This window comes from Diospyros lotus, chromosome 15, assembly GCF_014633365.1.
Source record: "Diospyros lotus cultivar Yz01 chromosome 15, ASM1463336v1, whole genome shotgun sequence".
Classification (NCBI taxonomy): domain Eukaryota; kingdom Viridiplantae; phylum Streptophyta; class Magnoliopsida; order Ericales; family Ebenaceae; genus Diospyros; species Diospyros lotus.
In genome coordinates this window covers 32,961,509-32,989,431 of record NC_068352.1, presented here as the reverse complement: position 1 = coordinate 32,989,431, position 27,923 = coordinate 32,961,509, and the positions used below count along the sequence as shown (strand labels likewise).

Sequence of the window (27,923 nt, the reverse complement as noted above, 5' to 3'; positions counted from 1 at the left end):
GTAAACCCATAATTTAATCATGTACTTTCACAATTTTTTTATGTGATTATTTAATTTTTTTTATTTTAATTACATTATTGAATAATATATTTTTAAATAATTTAATTCTTATATTTTAATATTTTTTTCATGTGAAAAGTTAAATTTTTTATTATTTTAATTATATCCTTAATTTCTAAATCATATATTTTCGAATCAATTACACATCTCGCTAATGCATGATCCAATCGTATTTTTATCATTTCAATTGCATTTTTAAAGTGTACAATTAACTAAAAAATGTATGATTCAAGAATATAATTAAAATAATAAAAATTTTAAGTTATCACATAAAATAAAGATCAAAATATAAAAATAATATTACTTAAAAATACATTATCTAAGAATATAATCAAAATAACAAAAATTTAAGATGACCGCACCAAAAAAAATGAAAGCAAAAATATGGGTTTCACAAAAGGAGGATTGTTTTCCAGCATCAATACTCAAAAGAGCGACTACCATGCACCACCCAGAACTCACATTGTTCGTGAAATCATCAAAATTTGCAAACAGAAGCTGAGTGGATCAGTTGGTTAGTGAAGTTAATCTCATGCCGGATTGTGTCAAAATTTCACTGTCACTCAGTGCTGAAACTAAGGGCATAGTTAAAAGGTTAAATTACAGCTCCCACAACTTTGGAACAACAGATCCTATTCGTACATATTGTCACTTTGGAATTCTTTTGAGTAATTTGTACATGCCAAAGACATTCTTCTCTTGCCAAAGGAATGGGATGAAGAATGATCGATACATGGGAGGCGAAAGCTCCCTGTCCAAATATGGCAACGCTGCAACAACCTGAGGCGACAAAATAACAACTATGATTCAATTCAGAGAGAGAGAGAGAGAGATATTAGCACAAAGAGGTTGGCAAAATCTATATTTTTGTTCTTGTACTTTCACGTTTTTTTTGTGTAACCATTTGAATTTTTTATTATTTCGATTACACCCCTAATTTATATACTTTGACCCTTTTTTTTCATATAACAATTTAAACTTTTCATTATTTCAATTATATTTTTGGACCTGTATTATTAAGTCAAAGTCAATTTAATCCCTGCATTTTAACATGAATAGAATATGATATGCACTTTGTCATTTTATTTTATTTATTTATTTTTTTATATATATATGAAAGTATAGAGTTTAAATTGATTTCAAAATATAAGTTCAAAAGTGTAATCGAAAAAAATGAAAAGTTCAAAATGTCACAAGAAAAAAAAAATCAAAATACAAGAGTTAAATTGGCTCAAAAATCAAGTTCAGGGATGTAATCGAAACAACAAAAATTTGGATAGCCACACAAAAAAAGTTAAAATACACGGACAAAAATATGGATTTGGCCAGAGATTCTTACCTCCCATGTCGACAAATCACTTCCTCGGGGAGCATAAGGTCGTTGAAGGTGCAACTCAACGAGAAAAGTACACTTTTCGAGGTCCTGGAGCTGCAAAATGACAACAGGAACATGCCATTGTTTCATGTTGAAGCATTTTTAGGGCAAGGAGAGAGCCAGTAAAGCTGGAAGAGAAAAGGGAGAAGATGTTGAGAGGATCCATACATATTGCTCATCTGATGCCTTGTTCTTTTTGTTAAAATATGGCGGTGCTGCTGATGTGCCGCCCAGGGTAGAATTAAATGGGAACGGAAGAAGTCCCCTGAACCCGTCATCTATCCAGCGAACTTGGCCCACGTGATCAGGAACAAAGAAGGATGATGGAAAGCGGTGCCATTCACTTCCAACACAAATCACAGAACCTGTAGCAGATAGAAAGCATGAGTAGTTTCAAAGACGAGCCTCATCTACAAGTTAATGCTTTTTATCCACAATGATGACACTGGAACTCTTGAAGAAACCAGATGATTTGAGAAAGTGATTAGCTCGTATGTTTGGATGACATCAAACGTACAGCAAGAGAAGTTCAGAACGATGACCATGAGAGCAGGCAGATCAGCAAAAATAAAACGCAAGTTAATAGAAACTGAACTGACAACTGAGTGTCCAAATCTAACTGTAGTAAAACTTCAGAACCTCCAAAACGAGAAATAAATAAAGCAACAACTCAAAAGAAATCGAGAATCATAAATGCAGAACAGCTGCAACTGGAGACTCCCTTTGTCTCAATGGCAAGATGACAGATGAAAAGCAAAAGCAGACACAATAAGTTCAAAATGGTGGTCGTCCTCGCACTGGCTCCAGCTTTTCATAGAAATCACTTAGGATGATATGGCAAATATGCTTATATAGACCTTATAAATGGAGATACGCACATATGAAACAGAAAACTGCATCAACTACAAAGAGATCAAAATAGCCTTAAACCTATGCATGCATGAAACTAAATAGTTTATGAGCAAAAAACCTACATAGGTCATGCAAATGTAGATTCACATATATAACTACAGAACAAATGTAGAAGATATAATCGCATTAAACTCTATTCTGGAGGAAAACCACTACTAGAACACACAACTGAGTGTTGATTCCCTTCCTAGCTAATCAAATAAGAAAACGGATGGCTAATACACCTATACCCTCTGAACCATGTAGCCCACATTGACAAAACCCTTCGAACTTAAAAAGGGTTACAGATAGAACCCCTCAACCACCAGGAGGAGTAACCAGGTTAACATCATCAAGGCATTAACAAAAAGGTAAACTGATAGTTAAAACAACCAAAATGAATATTTTTGGTTATTTGGAAACAAAAGGAAAGAAAATTCTTTCCCTAGGCAGGCAAGGCCAGGTGATTGTTTAGATGAATCGTGTTTCAAGACTGTAAGCATCAACTCTTGCTCACCTAACACATAATTCACCCTAATTTTTCACAACCATTCTCCTCTCTCCATCATCAGGTCCATCCCCTCAATGAGTCTCTGCCCAACCACCATTCTTGTGCCAACCAATCCACCACCATCACTAACTTCTGCCCAACCACCGTCCTCACCTCCACTAGACACCATACCCCCCCCCCCCCCCCCAACACACACACACACACACACAAAATTACCAACCTGCCCACTGCTATTTCCCCACTGCTGTGCCCTCCTCTCTCCAGCACCTATCCGGAAAAACTCATAGCCAAGTCATCCAACTCTCCAGCCACCATTCTCATGCTCATCCAGTCCACCTCCTCTTGCATCCCTACAGGTAACCCAATCCCATCACGCCTCTTCCTCCTCTCCCACAGCCCAGGCCCCCCTCATCTCTATCAGGCACAAGCCAGCTCAAACAACCTTCCTTTTGCCACCTCCTAGCTCTTATGTCCTCTGCAAATGCCAATGCCTGACTGGTGACTGCCTCTCTGCAACTGCCTCCCAATCCATTGCCGATGACCCCCTTCTAATTCTCCTTTTCCCTCTCTCATTGTGTTTAACAATTACATAAACCATGGTATATGATGCTTACATGGGCTTGTGGGTTCGTGCATGTATATGTGTGTAAAATCACAGAGAATAAATTTATAATTATATTAATTTTTGTATATAAGAAGGTACATTTGATTATAGGTTCTTTTCAGTTATTGGAAACAGTTTGGACTTATGTGCATTTTACACAACTAAATTACATCCATTTTTAACAACAGAGTGCTAATGAAAAGGTATAACCATTATAACCTTGGGGGGAAAAAAAAGGAAGGAATGTACATTAGCCGTGTATAATTCAAGGCAGCTACATGATTTTCCGTTCAGGGATTGAAAATGTACTTGACCAAAAACCAGAAAGGTCCTGAAATAGGGTGCTATGATTCAGTATGGAGGTCTCCATTTTGAAACAAAACAGAATCGTAACAAAGTGATGATATTAAACATCCCATACTGTTCCAATAATTGTCACAATGCTTCCTGTAATATCGAGATCAATACAAACCACTTAGAAGGGTTTCTCACCAGTCTCAACATCATCATGGTACTCCAAATGTTTGTAAATCTCCAGAGGAGCAGAATAGCCATGAATGAGGGAGAATGTCCGAGCATGAGAGGAAGCTAATATGAGGCCAAGAACAAGAGGTCGAAGAAGCTTTGCCATCTACATATGCAAGAAAAATAGAGAAACAGCAATCAGAATCACTGACAAGAGCACTAGAGTTGATAGCGTACCTCAGATAAAGCTCACCTTAACAAGCCAATAATTGCGGTTTGGATCATATTTGTCTCGGAAAAAATCAGGAAAGCTCTCAATGACAGCTGAGGCAGCCACACAAACAAGTGTATATATTGGATAAAGAAATCTGCAATGGCAGTAACTAAATAAGTTATTAGATGTGGCTCTAATAAATGGAGTTGTGTCTTTCATCACTAAAATACCAAATGTGTTGTTCATCAATCTGCCCACCATATTCCAGAAGTTAAACCGGGCACATTTGATTCCCCCTAGTTTGACACCCTACATTTGTCATGGGCTATGTACTATTACTGATACAACCATATGTCATTGACTTACTACATAAATCCACATATGAAAGCAATCAATACCAGCAGCCTATCAGCATATACCCCAAACAACTTCCATTAAATTTGTATAACCATGGAAACTAAACAGATTATAAAAGAAAGGCTGTTTCTTAGTATGACATTTCAAAGCCTTTTACAATCCATTCACGAAATTCCAGCAATATAATAGAATGAATGATACATAATTCGCTGGGAGGGATAGAGTGGCACTTTGGGCATACAGAACTAACATTTAGCACCATTTGCATGAATTGGCCACCCTAGATTTTAATTCCAATGCTTGAGCGTTGTAATCTATGCTTGAGAATCAATAATGAATTCAAATAGATTTCTGAATCCTTGATAGTAGTAAGCAGCAACATTCTACTCTTGAATGTTTAAATGTACTGACATAACAAAAAATAATAGTACATCCTCAAGGGGATCAATCCCACTAGCGGAGATTTCTTAATGGACAGCCTACTATTCAATGTTCAATAGATTTCTATTGAAAAAGTTTATATATACTTTATATGTATTGATACATACAGTGTGTGTTATGGATAGATAACCTACAACTAACTTGAGATTATATGGATGCATACCAAAATATACATTATACTTTGATAATGACTAATGGAATAATTATATCCTTATCTCTTGACAAAAAAAAAAAAAAAGTAAGAAATCATATAAGGTCATTTCTGATTCTAACCTTTCTTCCTTGTGCGGCTGCAAAGACATAAATGCCAACCAAATATATATAGGTGAAACAACAATCAAAAGGTCTGGAGCATATTTCTTCTTTGCAATTGGCAGGATTCCGAGGAACAGCAACGCAAGAACAAAACAGAAGTTGAAATTATTAAATCCATTCATCAGATAGTACAGTGGCCCTTCAGTTCCATACAAGTGGCTCTCACCACCCCCCAAGACATTATATAACAACAGATTCAGAATAGATGATGTCCATCTTCCATAATAGTAGCAGTCAACAAGTAATGAGAGTGCCTGGAAGATACCCAGAACATTTGTCAAGTAATAAGCATTAGCATAACCTCAAGATGATTTGAATTTGCATTTCAAGAGCATGACCATGAAATTCATGGGTAACACAATAAATAACAACTAGAACTTACCAGAAGCACAAGCGACGTGGCCAACCCAGTCAGAAATGTTTGTTTAAATCTTCTAATTAATGCATAAACTGTTATTGGTAGAAAAGCCAAAATTGAGAATGGCCATCCAAGAATAACCCCAATAGCTGCAACTGCCACAGCCAGGGCATGTTTCTCAAAGAGAAATAGAGCAGATGAAAGAGACATCGCATACATTGAGAATGAACTTGGCAGGAAACCTACAAGCAAACCCAGATGACGGATGTAACAGTAATGAGCACTGGTCAGTGAAAATAAGGATCAACACAAGTGTGAACTAAAATTTAGCTCCTAATAGGTGACCTACTGTAGTCCACAGCAAGGCAATGAAAAAAAAGGGGAATAGCAAAACAATGGAAAAGGCCTACTCACTTGTGCTGGCAAAAAAACAGCCACTAGTTAAACATAACATTGCAAGTGCATAAGAAGCAAGGCGCTTTCCGTATTTCCTTGAAAGAGCTACTACAAGAGCAGCCTCAGTAAAAACAGAGAGGATACCGAGGAAGATTCTCACAGCATAGAACACTCTTACCTGGAATAATAGAATTATTAACTCAAAACATATCTAGGCAAGAAAATGAAACTGTGACAAGTAATCATAGGAACACATTGTTAGAAATGCAGAGAAATCTTACTTTTTCCTCAATAAACAGACGTGAAGCTGGTCCACCGACTACTTTATGGAAAAGAAGATACAGATAAGAGCGAAGTGCAAACTGGGCGCTGTCAAGCATTAATATAACAATAACATATCAAGCTTTTATCTCACTATGTTGGGTAGGCTACATATGGAAAAAAATATATTATAATCACATCAAGAAAAAATTTCCAACACACTTCAGTTATCCAGAAACCTAAGCACCATAAACAACATAAACACATACAGAATAATACCAATTTGCAAAAAGGCACAAATCTTGACCTTGACCTTAATAAGCATGAGTAACTAGGAAAATCTGTACAAAGAAACATCCAAGAAAATGTACTACTGAAGAGAGGATTGCAACTCACTGGGAACCAATGTTCTGAGAACTTAAGTGTAACTTTTTTTTTTTTCTTTTTCCTTAAACTACTTAGTTTTTAAGAGAATGGGCATCAAAGAAGGCACCACTCATTTCTTTCCTTTTAATGAGGCAAATTATGCATTACTTAAACCAATCCTGAGTAGACCCACTTCGTCGACACGCGCAACTATGATGGCGCGCGAACAGCCGCGTTCTTGAGCCACTATCCAAACTTGCTCCAAAACGTAGTGATCCAATTCTACCCACACGCTTTCCGCAGCGCAGTTGAGTTCATTGAGCTCACAGACAAGGCCGGAGCTGCTCCCAACTGGTGAGACATCGTCCCCCTGATTCCTGTCCTTGAGTCGGAGCAACTTCACAGGCTAGCAATGATTCCAGCAAGTTCCAACGACTATGAGCTTCTACTAAAAGCCAACAAAACTTGGCTAAAATCGATGTTTGATGTAAGACTGAAGATATTTGCCGTTGGCTTACCAGCATGTGGAATCGGCGAGCACTACGACTTAGCAACGAAATCGGCCCACGATCTCGACGGTCAAGAGATAACTGACACTGATATCAAGGTCACGTATTTGTTGGAGCGCGTTCTGTTGGGCCTTATAAATTGGATGAGAGAAACGCGGCCCGTTACCCCTATTATCAGCGTTTGCTTTAGCCCAACCTACACCTATAATGGTCTCCATTGCAAACGGGTTATCCAATGCCTTGGAGAACTGGCGTGACAGCTCATCCAAAGGAGCTTCGCGCGATACCTGATCAACACTTGAAAATGGCTGATGGCAGGCATTTTAACTTCATTATTTGCGACCGGTTCATAGCGAACATCAACGCATTGCTCCACACCAAGACGTATTACCACCCCCAAGACATCGCCTATAACGCAAGACTTGCACGCCATAGTGGGTCGGAACATAGGCCGTGATTGAGTTACTATGTCTCAGACAATAAAATAAATGTAATTTTTCTTTGTTATCTCTTGTAAGATGCAATATAAATTACACCTCATTTAATTTCATAATCATTGTTAATATCGATAATATCGATTCTTTGACACACACAAGAATAAATTTTTTCCTTTACATAATCTCCGTCGCCACGCTAACGCTGTCTATGTTTAATATAGCACAAACTGATTGGAATATTTTGATTATATTTGCATGTGCGGTAGAAGCAATGAGTGCTACTAGCATGGAATATATTACGCCTTTTTCTAAAAATTGATACGCTTCTCCGCCTATCAAATTGCAAGAGAAAGATGACACAAATATAAAACAAAATAAGAATAATTCTTACAGATATTATTCGATTTAGATACCCCACCATTATGAAACGTTTCTATTATATATTACCTCTTTCCCGCCTATACTATAGCTAACTAATTGGAACAATAATTTCATCGTCAAGTTTGGATTGTTATGTGTCACCGCAAGCACTTGGGTGAGCCTATTTATACCCTGTTCTCTTACTTTATCGACTCACAGCTCATTTGAAGAGTGCCTGTAAAGCAACAAACCATTCTCCCTTATCCCTGTAGATGGCTGACGAGCTCTCTCAGAAACATTGGTCCGAAGATGCCCTAACTGAAGCAGGCGTTCCCATCACCCCTGCCCCTATCACTGAAGCTCTCGCAAGTTACTGGGAAGCATTTTCTCAGGGTCTTGTCGGCCACAAAAAAACTTATTTTCCATTCGACAAAGATCCTAATGGCTGGAAGGAGGGGGTGCATGTTGGATTCTTCCGAGAGTACTCTGGCACTAAAGATCTTCATTTTGTGCCAACCAACGCCGAAATCGAAGAACTACTCCGGCATGTAGATATCACACTTTGCAAAAAAGGAGACCGAGAAACGTCTCCTCTCGCTTGAAGGTGCAGCAATCTCGGATGGAAAAACTAGATGGTTTGTGCTCGCATGCATAGATCTCCTTCTGAAGGGCAAATGTAACATGGAGGTTTTCCTGTTCGGTGCAGGAAAAGTCGCAGAAGTAGTCGTTCTCTCCCTCTATGACGGTGCTGGAGACAGAATCAAAAGCGTTGCGGTGCTCAGTTGCCATGGCAAATCCAATCATAAGCTGGTCAAGAAGCTCAAATCCAAGGTGAAATTCGGTCTCGTTGTTGTTGATGATCGGAAGCTCTTGCCCATGGCTAAATTCGTGATAACGGCAACGAATGCTAACAAACCTGTTTTTGAGATGTGGGAGATAACCCCCAACGCGGTGACGTTGACCCTTGGTGCAGACAAATTGCCCACCGACTACTTTCCCTCCTAATGGAAGCAGATGGCATTCTCGTCGCCGATGATATGGAGGTGATGAAATTTTTTGGTGTCGACTCCCTAGCCCTTTACTACTCAAGGAATGATTTGAAACTGACGAAAAACGAAAAGGCTGATGGGGTTCGAAACTACGCCGACGTCCTCACCGATCCAGCTCTGATGGAGAAGATTGAGACTTGGGATGGACCAGCCAACTTTTCAGCGATCGGTCTTGCCAGCCTCGAAGTGGCGATAGCCGCCCATGTCTACAAAACTCTAGTGCCTAAACTTTCTGGTGCCTACCAGGAAGACCGTATTAAGGCAGATCAGCTTGGTGAGGCGCATCTCACCCTGGGCAAGTCACTCCCTTGGCTCATGTAGTATTTTGTATCTTTGTGTCATCTCTTTACTTGCGAGAAGATAAATATTTTAATTATCTATGTGTTTGTATTGGGCAATGCCATCAGTATTTAAATAATACTTTCCATGTTTAGTAAGCATTATTCGCCATATCTGAAAACTATTTACCGCTATGCAAGATATAATATTGATAATTTTCAATTTGAACAGATTACAATTAAAATACAAGCTTGGATCTATTCATTACAATTATCGAGGGGGTAATATAAAACAATTTTCAAAAATCAGCCCGGTTTCGTCCGGCTCGTAAATATATCCTTTAGGCGTTGCCTTATCCCTAACGAATTTATGATGGTTAGAGCGGCGTCTCTTTTGATTTCCAAATTCTGGGAAACGGCCCCATTGACATAACTTCTAGAAAATCATCGAGTTTGTCTGGGCCACGGAGTTGGTTTCTCAGTCTTTCATTAAAGCACACATAATCTTCTTCGCTCGCATCCGCATTTTTGAGCGAATAGGTTTCCTGTATACGCAAAAGGAAATGGACAGCTGCTGGATAGCCGACGCGCAATAGAGTGGGTATCGACCCCTACTCTTGAGGTCATCTAATTGTCACGACCGAGGGCAATTTGATCAGTCCATGAAGCTTTCTTTTGAGCTCATTATCAATTGGCTGGGCTTTTACCAATAGCCAAAGTGCATAGGATAGGCAGTTGGGATCTTCGGTATGATATCTGGACGGCCATTGGCACAATGTTGCGCCCATATTTTTCATAGCCGATATCGCAACCCTTGCATCCTCGACGGGTATCACATAGCTCTCGAGCGTGCGTGTTGCGGATGAGTCCAAATTGACATCCTTAATCAGAACCATACCAGGGCTGGCTTTTGCTTGGTCGATAAGCGAATCTGCTTCCAGCCTCTAATCTACCTGGTCATTAAGAACGAGCTCAGAAGAGCAGAGATCTTCAATTTCTATCCGATTTTCATCTAACCTAACTGCCCGGGCGCTCCAGTGCATAGGAGTGCGTTCCTTTTTCGAGGTAAATATTCGCTGATCGACGATCAGATAATCCCTATAAGGTGGCCTGAACTCATTCGAAAGCAGCAATTCTCAAGTCCTCGTAAAAGTGACTATGAGACGTCGCTTGATGTTGTCGTTGAAGTCTTCAACTCAGACCATCACTGCAACGAGATTTTGTGCCATTGTGACGCTTTTCCGTCCTCTAGGAAAAGAAACGTTCAAGCACCCAATTTCGACACTAACAACTCTAGTGAGGCCATAGAAATAGCCGGCTGCATCCGCCATCCTAGCATGACAAGGGCCGCTTTTGCCAAAATCGATCACGACAAATATAGAATGATCGCAAGTCTTGCTTGTACCACCATATTCGCCAGCGATTTGCCTTAATAGCTCACCATCAAACATCGGGTATCGGCTTTGGCTCAACACAATTTCAGCTACCATTGTTGCTGCTTTGTCGCTGTCAAGTACGGCATTATCCATACAAAGCATAACGGATTCCTGATTGGCGATTGTTGCGATATTGCTGGCCAAAACTTCAATTTCCGACGCGGGACAATCAGGTTCAAAAGAAATTATCATCGATGGCAATTCCCGCACCTTCCTCGCTTCCGACCTTGTATGCGCCCGCCACCGTCTCGTGCTCTAAAAAGCCATCCTTCGTTTCTTCCCCTATGTTCTTGAGTATGCTCTGAACAACCGTCAATGGGATTGGCTCCAGATTGACGTTAGCATGCTTGTTTGCCTGATATCTAGGCCATTCCCACACTTGTGAAAGGATGACAATTGCTCGCCCGAGTTGGAGATTGTTACTCAAAATTCCGCCGTTTCCTCCACTGATATTCGGCAGCTTGGTGACAGAGATGGCACCCATCCTAAGTTTTGGTACAATTGACGGCTACTGGACGAGTCTATTTCTTCCCAGTTTATGTGGCCCTGAGAATGAGAGTTATAGTTTAATGTATTATCTCAGATTTTACAGATTAGTATCAATAATGCACGCTATTTATAACAGCTACGCATCGGGCTCTTCATCCGTCTTATTTGACTTCACGGTATTAATATCGAATAATAAAAGATAAAATTGCGTGTATAATCGATACATCTCGCCATTTTTATAAGTGTTACATCACATCTATATTAAGTTAAGACGTATAGTATTATTCAGCATCTGAATTTTTACAAGTTTCTTCGTTCATACCTCAAGACGGAAACATAAAAACCAGAACTATAAAAATGTAAAGTCTTATATCTTGATAATTGTTTGTCGTTTATAACTCGAAAATACCTCATCCGAACGAAGAAGCCAATTATATAATTATTTCCTTTATAATATTACTATATATTATTACACCCATAGCAGCACAATTCTGATGACTTTTAGACAAAACAAAAAACGTAAAACAAACGATACTTTATTTAGAAGCATAAACATTATTCAAACAAGAGAGCCATTACACACGCATTCTCAAAGTAAGACCGTTAAGTAATACGGCTACATCAAGGACCTATCTTATCAAGCCATGTTGAAGGCGAGCACCCCAAAACAACCTTTACTTGTGAAACAGGCAGTATCCATGTGCCACAATATCATAAGGAAATTGGTAAGGGGAAGCATCCCCCGGCTGTGGCTCATGACTGTAGACATCGAACTCCACCGATCCCTTATTCACGGTCGACAGGGTGATTTTACCGGCCTTCTTAAAACGATCACTTGGAACAAAAGCTACAAAGAAGGAATTGCAAAAAGGATCGCCATAGTTGATTACACTACCGTCCCCGAGTCCTTTGGATACCACGAAAAAGGTCACATTTGACTGGTAAGGTAGCAGGGAAGTCACTCTTACGCCGTCGTTCCTCTTATTGGAGACCAAACACTTGCACACCAGGCAACCCACCATTACGGTACACTCCATGTACAGGAAACGCAGCCCACTACTACGATCAATGCGCTCCTTGCCTGTGTCCATCTCGTCCCCGATCGCAGGAAGAGAACGAAGATAATCCTCTAAAGCGCCGTCAAGCTCATCCTTTAGTTTCTCATGCTCCTTTGTTTCTTGGAGATCGAATGTTTGAAATAGAGCGCACAACTCCTCTACCATCATTCAGGTCTATGAACTTCTCTTTTACCTAAAAAGGTTACTCAAAATAGTGTATAAAAGCATATTTAAACTACTTCGGAATGACATATTTATTATAAATTGGTCTCAATAATGCTCTATAGCGCTTCTATTTCACGTTAGGCACTTTTTTACTATTTATAGTCCCAATATATTCCATTTATAGCAATATTTAATAAAGAAAAGCTTCAATAACACCACGAGATGCATGAACGTTGAGCGTTGCCCCATGTTGAGTTGTCAGGCAACGATATGGTTTTCAAGGACCTGTCGTTAAATAGCGAGCTTGATTCGGTCGTACTTAGCTTTTAAATAGGCTCTGCGTAAAAAATTTCGCCCACAAAAATTTCCCCCACAAAAATTTCCCCCACTTAGCCAATCAACCGCTAAACGAATTGTACTTGTTGTCAGCCCTTAGAGCACTCATTTTCGTAGTTGGGTATGAGGCATCTTTCAAGGTGTATTATTGCTCGCCACACTTCATAAAGTTGTGGTCCACCGCATTGAATTGCGAATTATTTTTTCGAGATGCCCAACCCAGTATTATTTGCTTGCATAAGTTGTACTGTATACTGATTACATCCACTTCGATAGTGGGTCCACGTCTAAACCAAAAAGGACGTGATTTAATTGAGTTAGGCGGATTGAAAACACGCAACAGTCCAAAATTTAATCGTTGGTAGGGACCGTGTCCCAATGACATTATTTTATAACTTATTTTTATTTTACAATGATAATACAATTAAAATCCTTTTTCTGCTTCACTTGGAGTGCCTTCCATTTCACCGGACATATCAACTATAGAGATAATGCTTGGATGAACTATCGAGGGGAAGCCATCTTTAGCGCAGTGTTATTAAAGGCCCAAGGCGCACTAAGGCGCAAAGGGTCTTGGAGTCTGAGGCGCAAGGCGAGGCGCGCGCCTGGCAGGTGCAAGGCGCATGCTAACTAAGAAGAAAGAAAAATATACTTCTTAATTGAATAATAAGTCATAAAATAGATCCTAACCACATATCAACATTTATGTTATCAAAAAATTCAAGAATTCAACATATATTAAATAAATCACAACATAAACATAATTCATGACATACCTGTAAATTTCAGCAAATTAAATCTCACCATATTTCAACAAATCAGAAAAAGGAATCAACATTTAAACACCACAAATAAAAAACAAAATTAGTATTTGACATATATAATTAAAAGCCAACAAAATAGTATTAAAAATGTCATTAAACTTAAGCAAAACCCACCAAAAAATGTTAGTTTTAAGACTTTAAGTCAACAATCAACTTAAAAGGAAAAGTTAAATGATCAACTTTAAACCATTAATAGGTCCTAAATGGCTAAATTTTAATTAGGATTAACTAGATATACATAATAACTAGAAATCATCCTCATCATCAAGATCAAATGTATCCATATTTTCATCATCAGAACTATCATCTCCAATATCTTCTTCTACATCATCTCCCTCTCCATCTTCTTCTTCCTCGTCAAGATCCATTGGAGCATTTGAAGTTGATGCCCTTATCCCCCTCCCCCTTGTCAAATTTGAAGTTGAAGTCGCTTTTGATCTAGTTGAGTGATTAGCTTCTTCAACACCAGATGCCATAGCAACATCAGCCCATGTCAAATCATGATCTTCATGTACCAGCTCATCATCTGACTCTCCAAATTTATCAATTGCCCCAAGCAACCACTCATTACTTTCATCAACTTCATCTAAAGAAATTGGATCAATTGATTTACGCAAACTAAAACGACGTCTCAAAGCTCTATTATACTTGACAAATACCAAATCATTGAGACGTCGTTGCTCCAATCGATTTCTCTTTTTGTTATGAAGCTGTCAAAATTAAATTAGAATCAGTAAGTTAAAGAAATAAGAAATTATACACCTTTAGTGGTGAATATTAAGAATAAGAAAAACCACCCTTACATGCTCAAAGACACTCCAATTCCTTTCACAACCTGAAGAGCTACAAGTGAGGCTACATATCTTGATGGCAAACTTTTGCAAATTAGGGGTTGCAGTACCAAATTGAGACCACCATTCAACTAGGAAAAAATATACCATAATGACATAATCAGTAATTGAAAATTGCTAGTTGTAGACTAATGATTAAACTTACTTAGATTATTAATTAAAAAACCATATTACCTGGTGCCAATTGATTCCTTCCTCTTATGCATATTTGTTTTCCAAATATCCCTTCAGCATTTTTATACAAGCTTAGCTCTTTAGAAATTTTGTCTTGCACCTCTGCAGTGGGAACCAACCTCTCTATGGTTTGATACAACCCATCAATAATCTCTTGATCTTCTCCAATGCTTGCATTTGAATAAAAAAAATTCTGGATTCAAGTAATATCCGGTTGCATGTAGAGGACGATGCAATTGAATATTCCACCTCCCATCAATGATTTCAAATATTTGCTTGTATTTCCTTTCATCATCAAAAGATTTTGCAATGGCTTCTTTTGCCCTATCCATAGCCTCATAAATATAAGGCATAGCAGGCTTATCCTCATTGTCTACCACTCTAAGCACCTTGACAAGTGGCCCTGACACCTTGAGAGCATAAAGAACATTTTTCCAAAATGAATCTTGTAACACTGTTTGAGATGCAAGCTTACCCCGTGCTTCTCTTGCAAATTTAGAGTTAGTCCACTCTTCTGAAGTGAACATCTTCCTCAAGTTGGCTTTTTGTTTATGAAGTCTTGAAAGGGTGAGGAAAGCCGTGGCAAATCTTGTTTTCCCAAGTCTTAACATCTCTCTCTTTTTTGTGAATATTCTCATCATATTCAACACTTGTGTAGAGCTATACAAAAATCCATTTACTGCACATGCTTTTTGAAAAGTCTTCTTCAATATAGGAAGTTTAAAAATATCTTCTAACATTAGGTCTAAGCAATGGGCAGCACATAGTGTCCAATATAACTGCTTTCGCTTAGCCATTAAGAACTCTCCTATAAGACAAGTTAAAAATCTGTCATTAAACTAACAACATCAACATCATTCAAAGGCAAAAGTTAAAAAATAGCAAACTTACCAGCTAAAACATTAGCCGAGACATTATTAGTCACAACTTGAACCACATTTGCTTCACCTACTTCCTCTACAAACTGGTCAAGTAATTTAAATATTTTAATAGCATCCTTGGCATATGAGGAAGTATCAATGGATCTAATGAACATGCTTCCCTTTGGACAATTTACCAAAAAGTTAAGCAAAGATCTCTCTCTCTTATCCTTCCAACCATCACACATAAGGGAACATCCATATTTAGGCCAATCCTCCTTATGACTCTTCATAATTTCATTTGTGCGTACCAACTCCTTCTTAAGATAAGGAACTCTCACCTCATGATAACTAGGAGGTTTCATGCTTGGACCAGCTCGACCAATAGCCTCAATCATTGGCTTAAAACTTGGATACTTGACTGCATTGAAAGACAAGCCAGCTTCATACATCCATCTAGAAAACCAAACGCAAGCATTCTCCCTCAGTTCTTTATTGACATGGGTCTCCATTGTTGTTTGCTTCCTAGTGCTCACTTTAAGTTTAGGAGGCAAAAGCAAATCCAAAGGCCCTTTCATCCTTTGCTTTTTTTGTTGCATTGTTAAACCTTGACTTGAACTTGAAGACATAGGCCTTTTAACACCTCTTTCAAAAACCACTTCATCATCATCATCATCTCCAAGGGTATCAATGTCGTCAAAATCTGGTATAACATCACTATTGTTCTTCTCTTCTAGCTTTTTCGACATATACTCTCTAATTTCTTCTTTAACATGTGAAGGACATTTTGGACAAACTTTGGCATTCCTATACCCTCCAACAAGGTGTTGTTTAGCTCGGTAAACCCCTCCTTTCGTTATTTTTCCACAAAAATTACATTTTAAACAATTTATGTCCTTTGGATCTGGCAGTGTGTTATATTTCCATGCTGGATCTTTTCTACCACTGCTAGAGGAGCCACTAGGAGCATTTGAATCAGATGCCATCAGGATTAGGATATCTGCCATAATCATCATAAGCAAGGAGTCATAAATTTGAAAAAATATTATAAAAAAATTCTGAAAAGAAGCATGGATCAATAAGTGGCTGAATTTCAACCAAGGAAAGGAGGAATTGAAAAAGAATTTTAATTAGCGGTGGGATTTTCTGGAATGGAGAACTGATGCAGCCTGGAGAACTGATGCAGCCATGCAAGACAACAAGAAGTATTGCAAAAGATTGGAGGAGAAGAGAAAAATTTTCAGGGAGGGGAAAGAAGAAATCCAGGGAAGTAGTAGAGATCAAACTTCTATTCTATTTCTAATCAAGCATAGGATCCGATTAAGGATTAAAACTTCTATTCTATTTCTAAATGCTGCAGTTGCAGCAGTTTTATAAGAGTATACCTGAAAATTTGTAAAGACTAAGGCTAAATTATGCCAAAAAATGTTAAAAGAAAAACGAATTAAGAAGCAGCAGTAGGCATCAACAAATAAAAATTAAACAAAAAAATAACTGAAGAAGAAGAAGAAGAAGTAGCAGCAGCAGCGTAAAAAAGAAGAAGAAGAAGCAGAAGAAGAAGAAGAAGTAGCAGCAGCAGCGTAAAAAAGAAGAAGAAGAAGCAGAAGAAGAAGAAGCAGGCTAGCAATAACAGCAGCGTAAGAAGAAGATGAAGAAGAAGTAGTAGCAACGTAAGAAAGAAGAAGAAGAAGAAGAAGATAAAGAAGCAGGCTAGCAATAGCAGCAACGTAAGAAGAAGAAGAAGAAGAAGAAGGATAGCAGGAGAAGAAGGAGCAGGAGGAATGATAGCAGCAACGTAAGAAGCAGCCGTGTAAGAAGAAGAAGAAGAAGAAGAAGGATAGCAGCAAAGCAACGTAAGATTAAGAAGCAGCCGCGTAATAAGAAGAAGAAGAAGAAGAAGAAGAAGCAACAAGGATTGCCGAAGAAAAAGCAGGCTAGCAACTACCAACAGCGAAGAAGAAGAAGAAGAAGAAGGAGAAGGGATTGTCGATATGTTACCTTGGCCTGGAGAAGCAGAAGCAGCTCAATCGGAACTGGAGAAGAACTTGAGGAGTTGCAATTGCTGTGTTGCGGAGAGAGAATAATGCTGCGTAAGAGAGTGTTTGGAGCCTTGGAGGTGTAGTCTCTTGGCCTTCTAGAAATCAGATGAGCTGGAACATCATATTTTTGAGTTTTGTTGACTTTTTAATATTATATTTTATTATTTTCTCTCTTTAAGTTTTAACAGAAATGTTTAGAAAATAAAACAAGATTTTTCAGCTAGGCATGTGCGCCTGAGGGAGGCACGCCTGAAGGGCCTAGGCGCGCCTGGCTGGATCTCGCCTCGCCTGGACATGGCAAGGCGAGATGGCTGTGCCTTGAGGGGCCTTGCGCCTAGGCGCGCCTGTAACAACACTGCTTTAGCGCAGAATGGGGATGGATTTCGTTGTAGTCCTCGATCCATCCATTAATCTGCCAAAGCGTCCGGAAGAGGTGAGATGCGAATGTAGTCTCGCTTCAATGTTTTGACGAAAACCTCAGACATACCGTTCAACTACGGGCTGGCGACCGAAGTAAAGCAAGGGATCAGGTTGAGGGCCTGAGCAAACAGTCTGGTGTCTCGAGCGGCGTAAGCGCTGCTGTTGTCGGAGAGATGCTCGATAGTGCAGGGCGCTCTCATCGTGCCGAAGCGTTTCTCTATTGCCTCTAGCATCAAGTCACGGACATCCAAGTCGCTGATGCCAGCGTTGGCAACTGCCACCCAAGCAATGATCTCGCAGTCGAAAGCATCGATAATGAAAGCGAGCCGGAAGACCTCACCGTTCCAGCACGTGAACTCCAAGCCGTTGGAGCACCATCGCAGGTTTGAGCGCATGACCATGACCTTGTCATCATGAACACGTTATTTGCGCATCGTTGTATGCTTTTGAAGAACCATGGCGTTGGCGGCCATAATCCGGTGGACACGCTTTCGATTGAAGGGCGGAAGGATCATTGATTGCCATTCTCGATTGAGCAGTGCTACAATGCATCAGTAGCCATAAGTCGAACGCTCGTCGACGAGTCGATGTATGGCAGGCAGCAGATCATCGTCATCGATCTTGTTGTATGGTCCGCGAGCCTTGGAGATACCTTTGACCCGTTTAGCAAGGTTGGAGCGGGAAACGCCGAGCGTCTCGACGACGGCCTTCATCACGAATCGCCCTTCGGCAACAAGTTCAGCTGCGATATCAATTTTTTTGAGTTTACTTTGGAAAGGGCTTCGCGAAGAATCTCGTTCTCCAGGATCTTGCGCTTGAGCATGCGTTCAAGCTCACGAACCCGATCTTCCAGCTTCTTGACCTCGGAGTTGTCAATTATCGGCTCATCGGAATCCACAATTACTGTGCCTCCTTCGCTCAAGAGTCTGCGCCAGCGATATAGCAGATTCGGCACAACTCCATGCCGCCGAGCTGCCAAGGAAACAATCTCCCCGGGGGCGTACCTCTCTTCAATGATCTACAGTTTGCACTCCGTTGTCTAACGTCGCCATCGAACGTCGCCAACCATCAATTCGACATGTCAATACCCGTTAGGCATAAGCCTATCCTCAAGCACATGCTTGAGCCTTTCTGCTTATGCTGAGTGTCCAGTCGAAAGTAGGGCCAGTTCATATTGCAATAAGCTAATACGATAAAAAATAATTGTGCCACTAGCCTGGACGCTATGTCTCACGCTAGCACTTCGATGACACTATCTATACACTTTCTCCTTGCTTGATAACTCAGAGCTGGTTCAAAGAAGTGCTTGTAAAAACACAAGTCATTATCTAAGAAGATTGCTGACAAACTCTCTCAGGCATACTGGTCTGATAGCGCCTTAGATAAAGTAGGCGTGCCGCTTACCCCTACCCCCATCGTTGGAGCACTCGTGGGCTACTATGCTGGCGTCTTCACCGATTCAGCCTCCACGGAGAAGATTGGGATACGGGAGGGGTCAGCCAACTTTTCGGTGGCCAGTTCGTTAACTTCTAATGTGGGCATGTCTGTATTTATTGTTGTTATGATAAGATTGGCCCTCGGCAAACCCACCTGATTATCGACAACAACAAGCTTGAACCCGACCACTCGCTCGAGCTTTTCCATCAGCTCGCGACTGGACTTCCCACAATAGCCGAGCATGATAACACTCTTGATTTTCGTGGCTGCTCCATAATTGAGGGCAAGGATCACGGCCTCGGCAATCTCTCCCGCTCCAAACAAGAAGACATCAATATCTCGTTTTGCTCCAAAGAGTAGGTTTACGCAGGCGAGCACAAGCTAGCCAATTCTATCGTTCGAAATAGCCACACCTTCGAGCACCATAAGATGCTTGCCGTTGAGTTTATCCCTAAGCGAAATGTCAATATTGAGCGTTGGCTTTCCAATGAGGGCGTTGTTCGACGCAAAGTGAACATATTTAATGCTCGAATATTTGTTGAAGTCACCAACTTGCACCCCTTCCCAGGCACCACTCAGATCTCGAACAACCTGGACGCAAACTTCTTGGCTGCCTACGGCTCTCTTGGCAAAAGACGTCCAAAAGTCTCTGAGGGCCTCATCGATGAACTTAGGGGTGATGGAAATCCCAACGAATTCTAGATCGGCTTCATACCAATATTCCTCACGCACTGCATCAACCATTTTTGTGAATGCGATGTAGCGGGTTCACCAATGGGTCTTCTGGAACAAGTTGCAAACGCTTTGAAAGAGAGAAGCACGTATATCTATATTGGCTTGAGCTGGAGATTTGGGGCAGTAGTGAAGATCAGTTAAAAAGCTGTCGCCACCAACTCATTATGTAAGTGTGCGCAATGCAACATGGGTTCAACGCGTGATCTATGGATAGCGGTTGGTCATACCATTCGACCCGAATATTCTACCCCAGTTATTCCAATTGGAAGCACTTGTTTATTGCGCTGAACAGTTTGGAATTTGTACCAAGTTTTGTGGCCATAAATGGCCCATGTCGTGACCCACTGAGGCTGGGGGTTAACGAGAAAGCATTCCCCGTGAGGAATCGAAAATCAAGAGAGGCACCGGTATAAGCCTCAGAAATTCGTTAGAGGCGAGGGCGTTTGCAGGATAAGGGATATGTTTACGTGACCGGTGAAACCGGCATAGGGTCAATTTGTAGAAAAAATTCTATTATATTCACAATTATTGTAATAAATAGGTGAAGTTCATTCTTAAATGTATAAGTGTGTTTCATTTTAGGTAAATATGAATATTTCTTCAGCGGTTCGTTCGTTTGCAACATCTGAATGCAATGTTAATTAAAAATGGAAACACTTTATTAAAATACTGTTAGCAGAGCGTGATACAAATACATAGATAACTGAAATTTCTAGCTTGTCGCAGGTGGAGAGATGGTGCCGAGAAACAACATATTAAATGAGCCAAAGGAGTGACTTGCTCAGGGTGAGATGCTCCTCACCAATCGGGTTCGCCTTAGCACGGCTTTCTTAGTAGATACCAGAAAATTTAGGCACAAGAGTTTCATAGACATGGGCGGCTACTGGCATGTCGACGCTGGCAAGACCGACCACTGAAAAGTTGGCTGACCCCTCCCGTATCCCAATCTTCTCCGTGGAGGTTGAATCGGTGAAGACGCCAGGATAGTAGCCCACGAGTGCTCCAACGATAGGGGTAGGGGTAAGCGACACGCCTGCTTTAACTAAGGCGTTATTGGATCAGTATGCCTGAAAGAGCTGGTCAGCCATCTTCTTAAATAATGGCTTGTGTTTTTACAAGCATTTCTTCGAACCAACTCTAAGTCATCAAACAAGGAGAAAGCGTATAAATAGTGTCATCGAAGTGCTAGCGTGAGACATAGCGTCCAAGCTAGTAGCGCAATTATTTTTTATCGTATTGGCTTATTGCAATATGAATTGTCCCTACTTTCGACCAGACACTCAGCATAAGCAGAAAGGCTCAAGTATGTGTTTGAGGATAGGCTTATGTCTAACGAGTATCGACATGTCGAATTGATGGTTGGTGATGTTCGGCGACGGCATTGGACAACGGAGTGCAAACTGCAGATCATTGAAGAGAGTTACGCCCCCGGGGAGACCGTTTCCTCTGTAGCTCGGCGACATGGAGTTGCGTCGAATCTGCTGTATTGCTGACGCAAACTCTTGAGCGAAGGAGGCGCGGTAGCTATGGATTTCGATGAGCCGGTGATCGGCAACTCCGAGGTCAAGAAGCTGGAAGATTGGGTTCGCGAGCTTGAATACATGCTCGGGCGCAAGACCCTGGAGAATAAGATTCTTCGCGAAGCCTTTTCCAAAGCGAACTCAACAAAATTGATATCGCAGCCGAACTTGTTGCCGAAGGGAGGTTCGCCAAGAAGGTCGTCGCCGAGACGCTCGGCGTTTTCCGCTCCAACCTTGCTAAACAGGTCAAAGGTATCTCCAAGGCTCACGGACCATACAACAAAACCGAGGACGATGATCTACTGTCTACCATACGTCGGCTCGTCGACGAGCGTCCGACCTATGGCTACTGACGCATTGCAACACTACTCAATTGAGAACGGCAATCGATGAACCTTCCGCCCATCAATCGAAAGCATGTCCATCGGATTATGGTCGTCAACACCATGGTTCTTCAGAAGCATACAACAACGCGCAAAGGATGTGTTCATGACGGCAAGGTCATGGTCATGCGCTCAAACCTGCGATGGTGCTCCGACGGCCTGGAGTTCACGTGCCGAAACGGTGAGGTCATCCAGCTTGCTTTCATTATCGACGCTTTCGACCGCGAGATCATTGCCTGGGCGGCAGTCGCCAACGCTGGCATCAGTGGCTCGGATGTCCGTGACATGATGCTAGAGGCAGTAGAGAAACGCTTCGGCACGATGAGAGCGCCCAACACTATCGAGCATCTCTCCGACAACGGCAGCGCTTACCCCGCTCGAGACACCAGACTGTTTGCTCAGGCCCTCAACCTGATCCCTTGCTTCACTCCGGTCACCAGCCTGCAGTCGAACAGTATGTCTGAGGCTTTCATCAAAACATTGAAGTGAGACTACATTCGCATCTCACCTCTTCCGAACGCTCACACCATGCTCCGACAGATTGATGGATGGATCGAGGACTACAACGAAATCCATCCCTATTCCTCGCTGAAGATGGCTTCCCCTCGGCAGTTCATCCAAGCATTATCTCAATAGCTGATATGTCCGGTGAAATGGGTGGAACTCCAAGTAAAGCAAAAAAAGGATTTTGATTGTATTATCATTGTAAAATAAAAATAAGTTATTAAATAATATGTCATTGGGACATGGTCCCTACCAACGATTAAATTTTAGGCTGTTACGTGTTTCCAATCAGCCTAACTCAATTAAATCACGTCCTTTTTGGTTCAGACGTGGACCTACTATCGAAGTGGATGTAATCAGTATACAGTACAACTTATGCAAGCGAATAATACTGGGCTAGGAATCTCGAAAAATAATTCGTAATTCAATGCGCTGGACCACAACTTTATGAAGTGTGGTGAGCAGGAATGCACTTTGAAAGATACCTCAAACCCAACTACGAAAATGAGTGCTCCAAGGGCCGACAACAAGTACAATTCGTTCAACGGTTGATTGGCCAAGTGGGGGAAATTTTTTACGCAGAGCCCATTTAAAAGCTAAGTACGACCGAATCAAGTTCGCTATTTAGGGACAGGTCCTTGAAAACCATATTGTTGCCTGACAACTCAACATGGGGTAACGCTTAAGGTTTATGCATCTCGTGGTATTATTGAAGCTTTTCTTTATTAAATATTGCTATAAATGGAATATATTGGGACCATAAATAGTAAAAAAGTGCCTAACGTGAAATAGAAGCGCCATAGAGCATTATTGAGACCAATTTATAATGAATAAGCCACTCCGAAATAGTTTAAATAGGCTTTTACAATACTATTTTGAGTAACTTTTTCAAATAAAAGAGAAGTTTACAGACCTGAATGATGGCAGAGGAGTTGTGCGCTCTATTTCAAACATTCGATCTCCGAGAAACAAAGGAGCATGAGAAACTAAAGGATGAGCTTGACGGCGCAGCATCGTGCCAACAGCCGTCCAGATATCATACCGAAGATCCCAACTGTCTGTCCTATGTACTTTGGCTATTGGTAAAGGCCCAGCCAATTGATAACGAGCTCAAAAGAAAGCTTCACGGAATGATCGAATTGCCCTCGGTCGTGACAATTAGACGACCTCAAGAGCAGGGGTCGATGCTCGCTCTATTGCGCGTCGGCTATCCAGCAGCTATCCATTTCCTCTTGCGTATACAGGAAATCTATTCGCTCAAAAACGCGGATGCGAGCGAAGAAGATTATGTGCGCTTCAATGAAGGACTGAGAAACCAACTCCATGGCCCAAGCAAACTTGATGATTTTCAAGAAGGTATGTCAATGGGGCCGTTTCCCAGAATTTGGAAATCGAAAGAGACGCCGCTCTAAACCTCATAAATTCGTTAAGAATAAGGCAACGCCTAAAGGATATGTTTACGAGTCGGACGAAACCGAGCTAATTTTTGAAAATTGTTTTATATTACCCCCTCGATAATTGTAATGAATAAATCCAAGCTTGTATTTCAATTATAATCTGTTCAAATTGAAAATTATCAATATTATATCTTACATAGCGGTAAATAGTTTTCAAATATGGCGAATAACGCTTACTAAATATGGAAAATATTATTTAAATACTGATGGCATTGCCCAATACAAACACATAGATAATTAAAATATTTATCTTCTCGCAGGTAGAGAAATGGCACAAAGATACAAAATACTACATGAGCCAAGGGAGTGACTTGCCCAGAGAGAGATGCGCCTCACCAAGCCGATTCGCCTTAATACGGTCTTCCTAGTAGGCACCAGAAAGTTTAGGCATCAGAGTTTTGTAGACGTGGCCGGCTACCGTCACTTCGAGGCTGGCAAGACTGGCCGCTGAAAAGTTGGTTGGTCCATCCCAAGTCTCAATCTTCTCCATCAGAGCTGGATCGGTGAGGACGTCGGCGTAATTTCGAACCCCATCAACCTTTCCATTTTCCATCAGCTTCAAATCATTCCTTGAGTAGTAGAGGGCCAAGGAGTCGACACCTAAAGATTCCATCACCTCCATATCGTTGGCGACAAGAATGCCATTCACTTCCATCAAGAGGGGAAAGTAGTCGATGGGCAATTCGTCTACTCCAAGGGCCAACATCACCGCGTTTGGGGCTATCTCCCACATCTCAAAAACGGGTTTATTAGCACTCGTTGCGGTTATCACGAATTTAGCCATGGGCAAGAGCTTCCGATCATCAACAGCAATAAGATCGAATTTCACCTTGGATCCGAGCTTCTCAACCAGCTTATGATTGGATTTGCCATGGCAACTGAGCACCGCAACACTTTTGATTCTGTCTCTAGCACTGTTATCGAGGGAGAGAATGACTGCTTCTGCGACTTTTCCTGCATCAAACAGAAAAACCTCCATGTTATATTTGCCCTTCAGAAGGAGATCTATGCATGCGAGCGCGAACCATCTAGTTCTGTCATCCAAGATTACTGCACCTTCAAGCGAGAGGAGACATTTCTCGGTCTCTTTTTTGCAAAGTGTGATATCTACATGCCGGAGTGGTTCTCCGATTTCGGCGTTGGCTGGTGCAAAATGAAGATCTTTAGCGCCAGAGTACTCTCGGAAGAATCCAACATGCGCCCCCTCCTTCCAGCCATTAGGATCTTTGCCAAATGGAAGATAAGTTTTTTTTGTGGCCGACGAGACCCTGAGAAAATGCTTCCCAGTAACTTGCAAGAGCTTCAGTGATGAGGGTAGGGGTGATGGGAACGCCTGCTTCAGCTAGGGCATCTTCGAACTAATGTTTCTGAGAGAGCTCGTCAGCCATCTGCAGGGATAAAGGAGAATAGTTTGTTGCTTTACAGGCACTCTTCAAATGAGTTGTGAGTCATAAAGCAAGAGAACATGGTATAAATAGGCTCACCCAAGTGCTTGCAGTGACACATAACAATCCAAACTTGACGATGGAATTATTGTTCAAATTAGTTAGCTATAGTATAGGCAGGAAAGAGGTAATATATAATAGAAACGTTTCATAATGGTGGGGTATCTAAATCGAATAATATTTGTAAGAATTATTCTTATTTTGTTTTATATTTGTGCCATCTTTCTCTTGCAATTCGATAGGCGAAGAAGCATATCAATTTTTAGAAAAAAGCGTAAAATATTCCACGCTAGTAGCACTCATTGTTTCTACTGCATGCGCAAATATAATCAAAATATTCTAATCAGTTGGTGCTATATTAAACATAGACAGCGTTAGCGTGGCAGCGGAAATCATGTAGAGGAAAAAATTTATTCTTGTGCGTGTCAAAGAATCGATATTAGCAATGATTATGAAATTAAATGAGGTATAATTTATATTGCATCTTACAAGAGATAACAAAGAGAAATTACATTTATTCTATTGTCTGAGACATAGTAACTCAATCACGGCCTATGTTCTGACTCGCTATGGCGTGCGACTCTTGCGTTATAGGCGACGTCTTGGGGGTGGTAATACGTCTTGGTGCGGAGCAATGCATTGAGATTCGCTATGAACCAGTCTCAAATAATGAAGTCGAAATGCCTACCATCAACCATTTTCAAGTGTTGACCAAGTATCGCGCGAAGCTCCTTTGGATGAGCTACCGCACCAGTTCCCCAAGGCAATGAATAACCCGTTTGTAGATCAGCGGTGTAATGGAGACCATTATAGGTATAGGTTGGGCTAAAGCAAACGCCGATAATAGGGGTAACGGGCCGCATTTCTCGCATCCAATCTATAAGGCCCAACAGAACGCACTCCAACAGATACGTGGCCTTGATATCAGTGTCAGTTATCTCTTGACCGTCGAGATTGTGGGCTGATTTCGTTGCTAAGTTGTAGTGCTCGTCAATTTCGCATGCTGGTAAGCCAACAGCAAATATCTTCAGTCTTACATCAAACATCGATTTTAGCCAAGTTTTGATGGCTTTTAGTAGAAGCTCATAGTCGTCGAAACTTGCTGGAATTATTGCTAGCCTGTGAAGTTGCTTTGACTCAAGGACAGGAATCAAGGGGACGATGTCTCGCCAGCTGGGAGCAGCTCTGGCCTTGTTTGTGAGCTCAATGAACTCAACTGCGCTACGGAAAGTGCGTGGGTAGAACTAGATCACTACGTTTTGGAGCAAGTCTGGATAGTGGCTCAAGAATGCGGCTGTTCGCGCACCATCATAGTTGTGCGTGTCTACGAAGAGGGTCGACTCGGGATTGGTTTCGAGAAGAATTATAACAACATCGGTCAGCTTCATGACATGCTCTTCTGTCAAAATGTATTTGGTTGTAAATGTGGAGCCGCTGACATCTTGGATGATGTACTGCATACTCTCGCGGACATTTTCAGGATTAACCCCGGTCATCTGCCCTGGAGTCAAGGTTTGTCTATCTCTCGCGAGATCATGAAATACATATGGCACCCCGTTCATGAAGACAACGTCGAACTCAACATTGTTGCTGAGCCTTACTGCTTAAAGAAGAGCACCAGTTGAGCTATCGGGAATAGCACAAAAGTTGTGAGATATGCCTCGATTTGAACTATAAAACTCCTTGATCTCTTATTCAGATTGGACATATATATATATTATAAATGGTAACTGCCCTTATGGAGACAGTTAAGCACAACAAAAATTGTCTAATTTAGGGAACAAATAACTGTATAATGTATCAATTAAACAGTCCCTATTATTTTGCCTAACCACCTAACTATTCCTATATTTCTATACATGATTTTTTACATGTTCCCTCAAGCTTGGCTGTAAATAAGAAGTAAGCCCTGCTTGGATCTTTACATCTTCAAACTGAGTCTTCGGTAGATCCTTGGTATGTAGGAAATCCACCTTCAATTTTTCTTTTTATGAAGTGTCTGCCTATTTTAGGTCACTTTAAACATGTTGAGTTGCTGCTAATATCTAGTTAGATGACTAAAATATTGGATAACTAAGAGGTCTAGTTGACAACGCATCTGCTATGTCTTTAGTATTGGAATACATCTCCTTTGTGGCATCTCAGATTTCTTGTGTCGCCTCGTGGAAGATGAGATTTTCTCCAATTTCATTAGTCATGGAACTGATAAGCCATGACATTACCGTATTATGTTCTACCTTTTGTGTCTTCTACTTCGAATTTGTTGAATTCGATTTAGGGACTTCACCATTAAGATAGTCATCTTTTTCTTTTCCATTTATGAACATCATAACCGAATGCCTATCAGAACTAGGAACAACAAGAACTTGAGAGGAAGAAGTAGAGACTGTTATGACTTATGATGAAGGATGCCATTGGGACGATGGAGTAATTTTCTAATAAAAAATGCTTTGATACTATGAAGAAGTTTGGAATGTAAAACTCTTTGATCTATTATTTGGGTTGGACACATATATATTACAAATAGTAACTGTCCCTATGGA

At 40.9% G+C, this 27,923-nt stretch overlaps 2 protein-coding genes across 5 annotated transcripts in view; both read right to left on the bottom strand.

The window, feature by feature from the left end:
• Window positions 1–431: 431 nt before the first annotated feature.
• LOC127791884 (dol-P-Man:Man(6)GlcNAc(2)-PP-Dol alpha-1,2-mannosyltransferase) overlaps window positions 432–27,923 on the bottom strand; it is a 30,840-nt gene continuing 3,348 nt past the window's right edge. Inside the window, exons 2-10 of the mRNA XM_052322045.1 lie at window positions 6,269–6,356; window positions 6,006–6,165; window positions 5,616–5,833; window positions 5,192–5,487; window positions 4,160–4,274; window positions 3,934–4,072; window positions 1,604–1,800; window positions 1,400–1,489; window positions 432–840 (exon numbers count right to left, since the gene is read on the bottom strand). Of these exons, the coding sequence (XP_052178005.1) occupies window positions 709–840; window positions 1,400–1,489; window positions 1,604–1,800; window positions 3,934–4,072; window positions 4,160–4,274; window positions 5,192–5,487; window positions 5,616–5,833; window positions 6,006–6,165; window positions 6,269–6,356 (1,435 nt within the window). The 3' untranslated portion in view covers window positions 432–708. The remainder of the gene's footprint in view (window positions 841–1,399; window positions 1,490–1,603; window positions 1,801–3,933; window positions 4,073–4,159; window positions 4,275–5,191; window positions 5,488–5,615; window positions 5,834–6,005; window positions 6,166–6,268; window positions 6,357–27,923) is intronic.
• LOC127791885 (uncharacterized) lies at window positions 13,900–18,183 on the bottom strand. Of its 4 annotated transcripts, XR_008021017.1 has the most exons (4): window positions 15,472–18,182; window positions 14,581–15,388; window positions 14,359–14,477; window positions 13,900–14,265 (listed from the first exon to the last, which is right to left on the bottom strand). XR_008021017.1 is itself a non-coding variant. In XM_052322047.1 (3 exons), the coding sequence occupies exons 2-3, from the start codon at window positions 16,424–16,426 to the stop codon at window positions 14,724–14,726; spliced, it is 1,620 nt and encodes a 539-aa protein (XP_052178007.1). In that variant the 5' UTR covers window positions 16,427–16,440; window positions 17,439–18,182; the 3' UTR covers window positions 13,900–14,723. The 4 variants fall into 4 exon arrangements, 2 of the variants coding, with proteins under 2 accessions (XP_052178007.1, XP_052178006.1); XR_008021016.1 differs by having other exon boundaries at window positions 13,900–14,477; XM_052322047.1 differs by having other exon boundaries at window positions 13,900–15,388; window positions 15,472–16,440; window positions 17,439–18,182.

What these genes read in the sequence shown, in the direction of transcription:
- LOC127791885 (XM_052322046.1), bottom strand. Translation starts at nt 16,456, where the DNA reads ATGATGATTATGGCAGATATCCTAATCCTGATGGCATCTGATTCAAAT. An exon ending in CTCGGCTAATGTTTTAGCTG is followed by an intron (nt 15,389 to 15,471) that starts GTAAGTTTGCTA and finishes CTTGTCTTATAG; the next exon opens with GAGAGTTCTTAATGGCTAAG.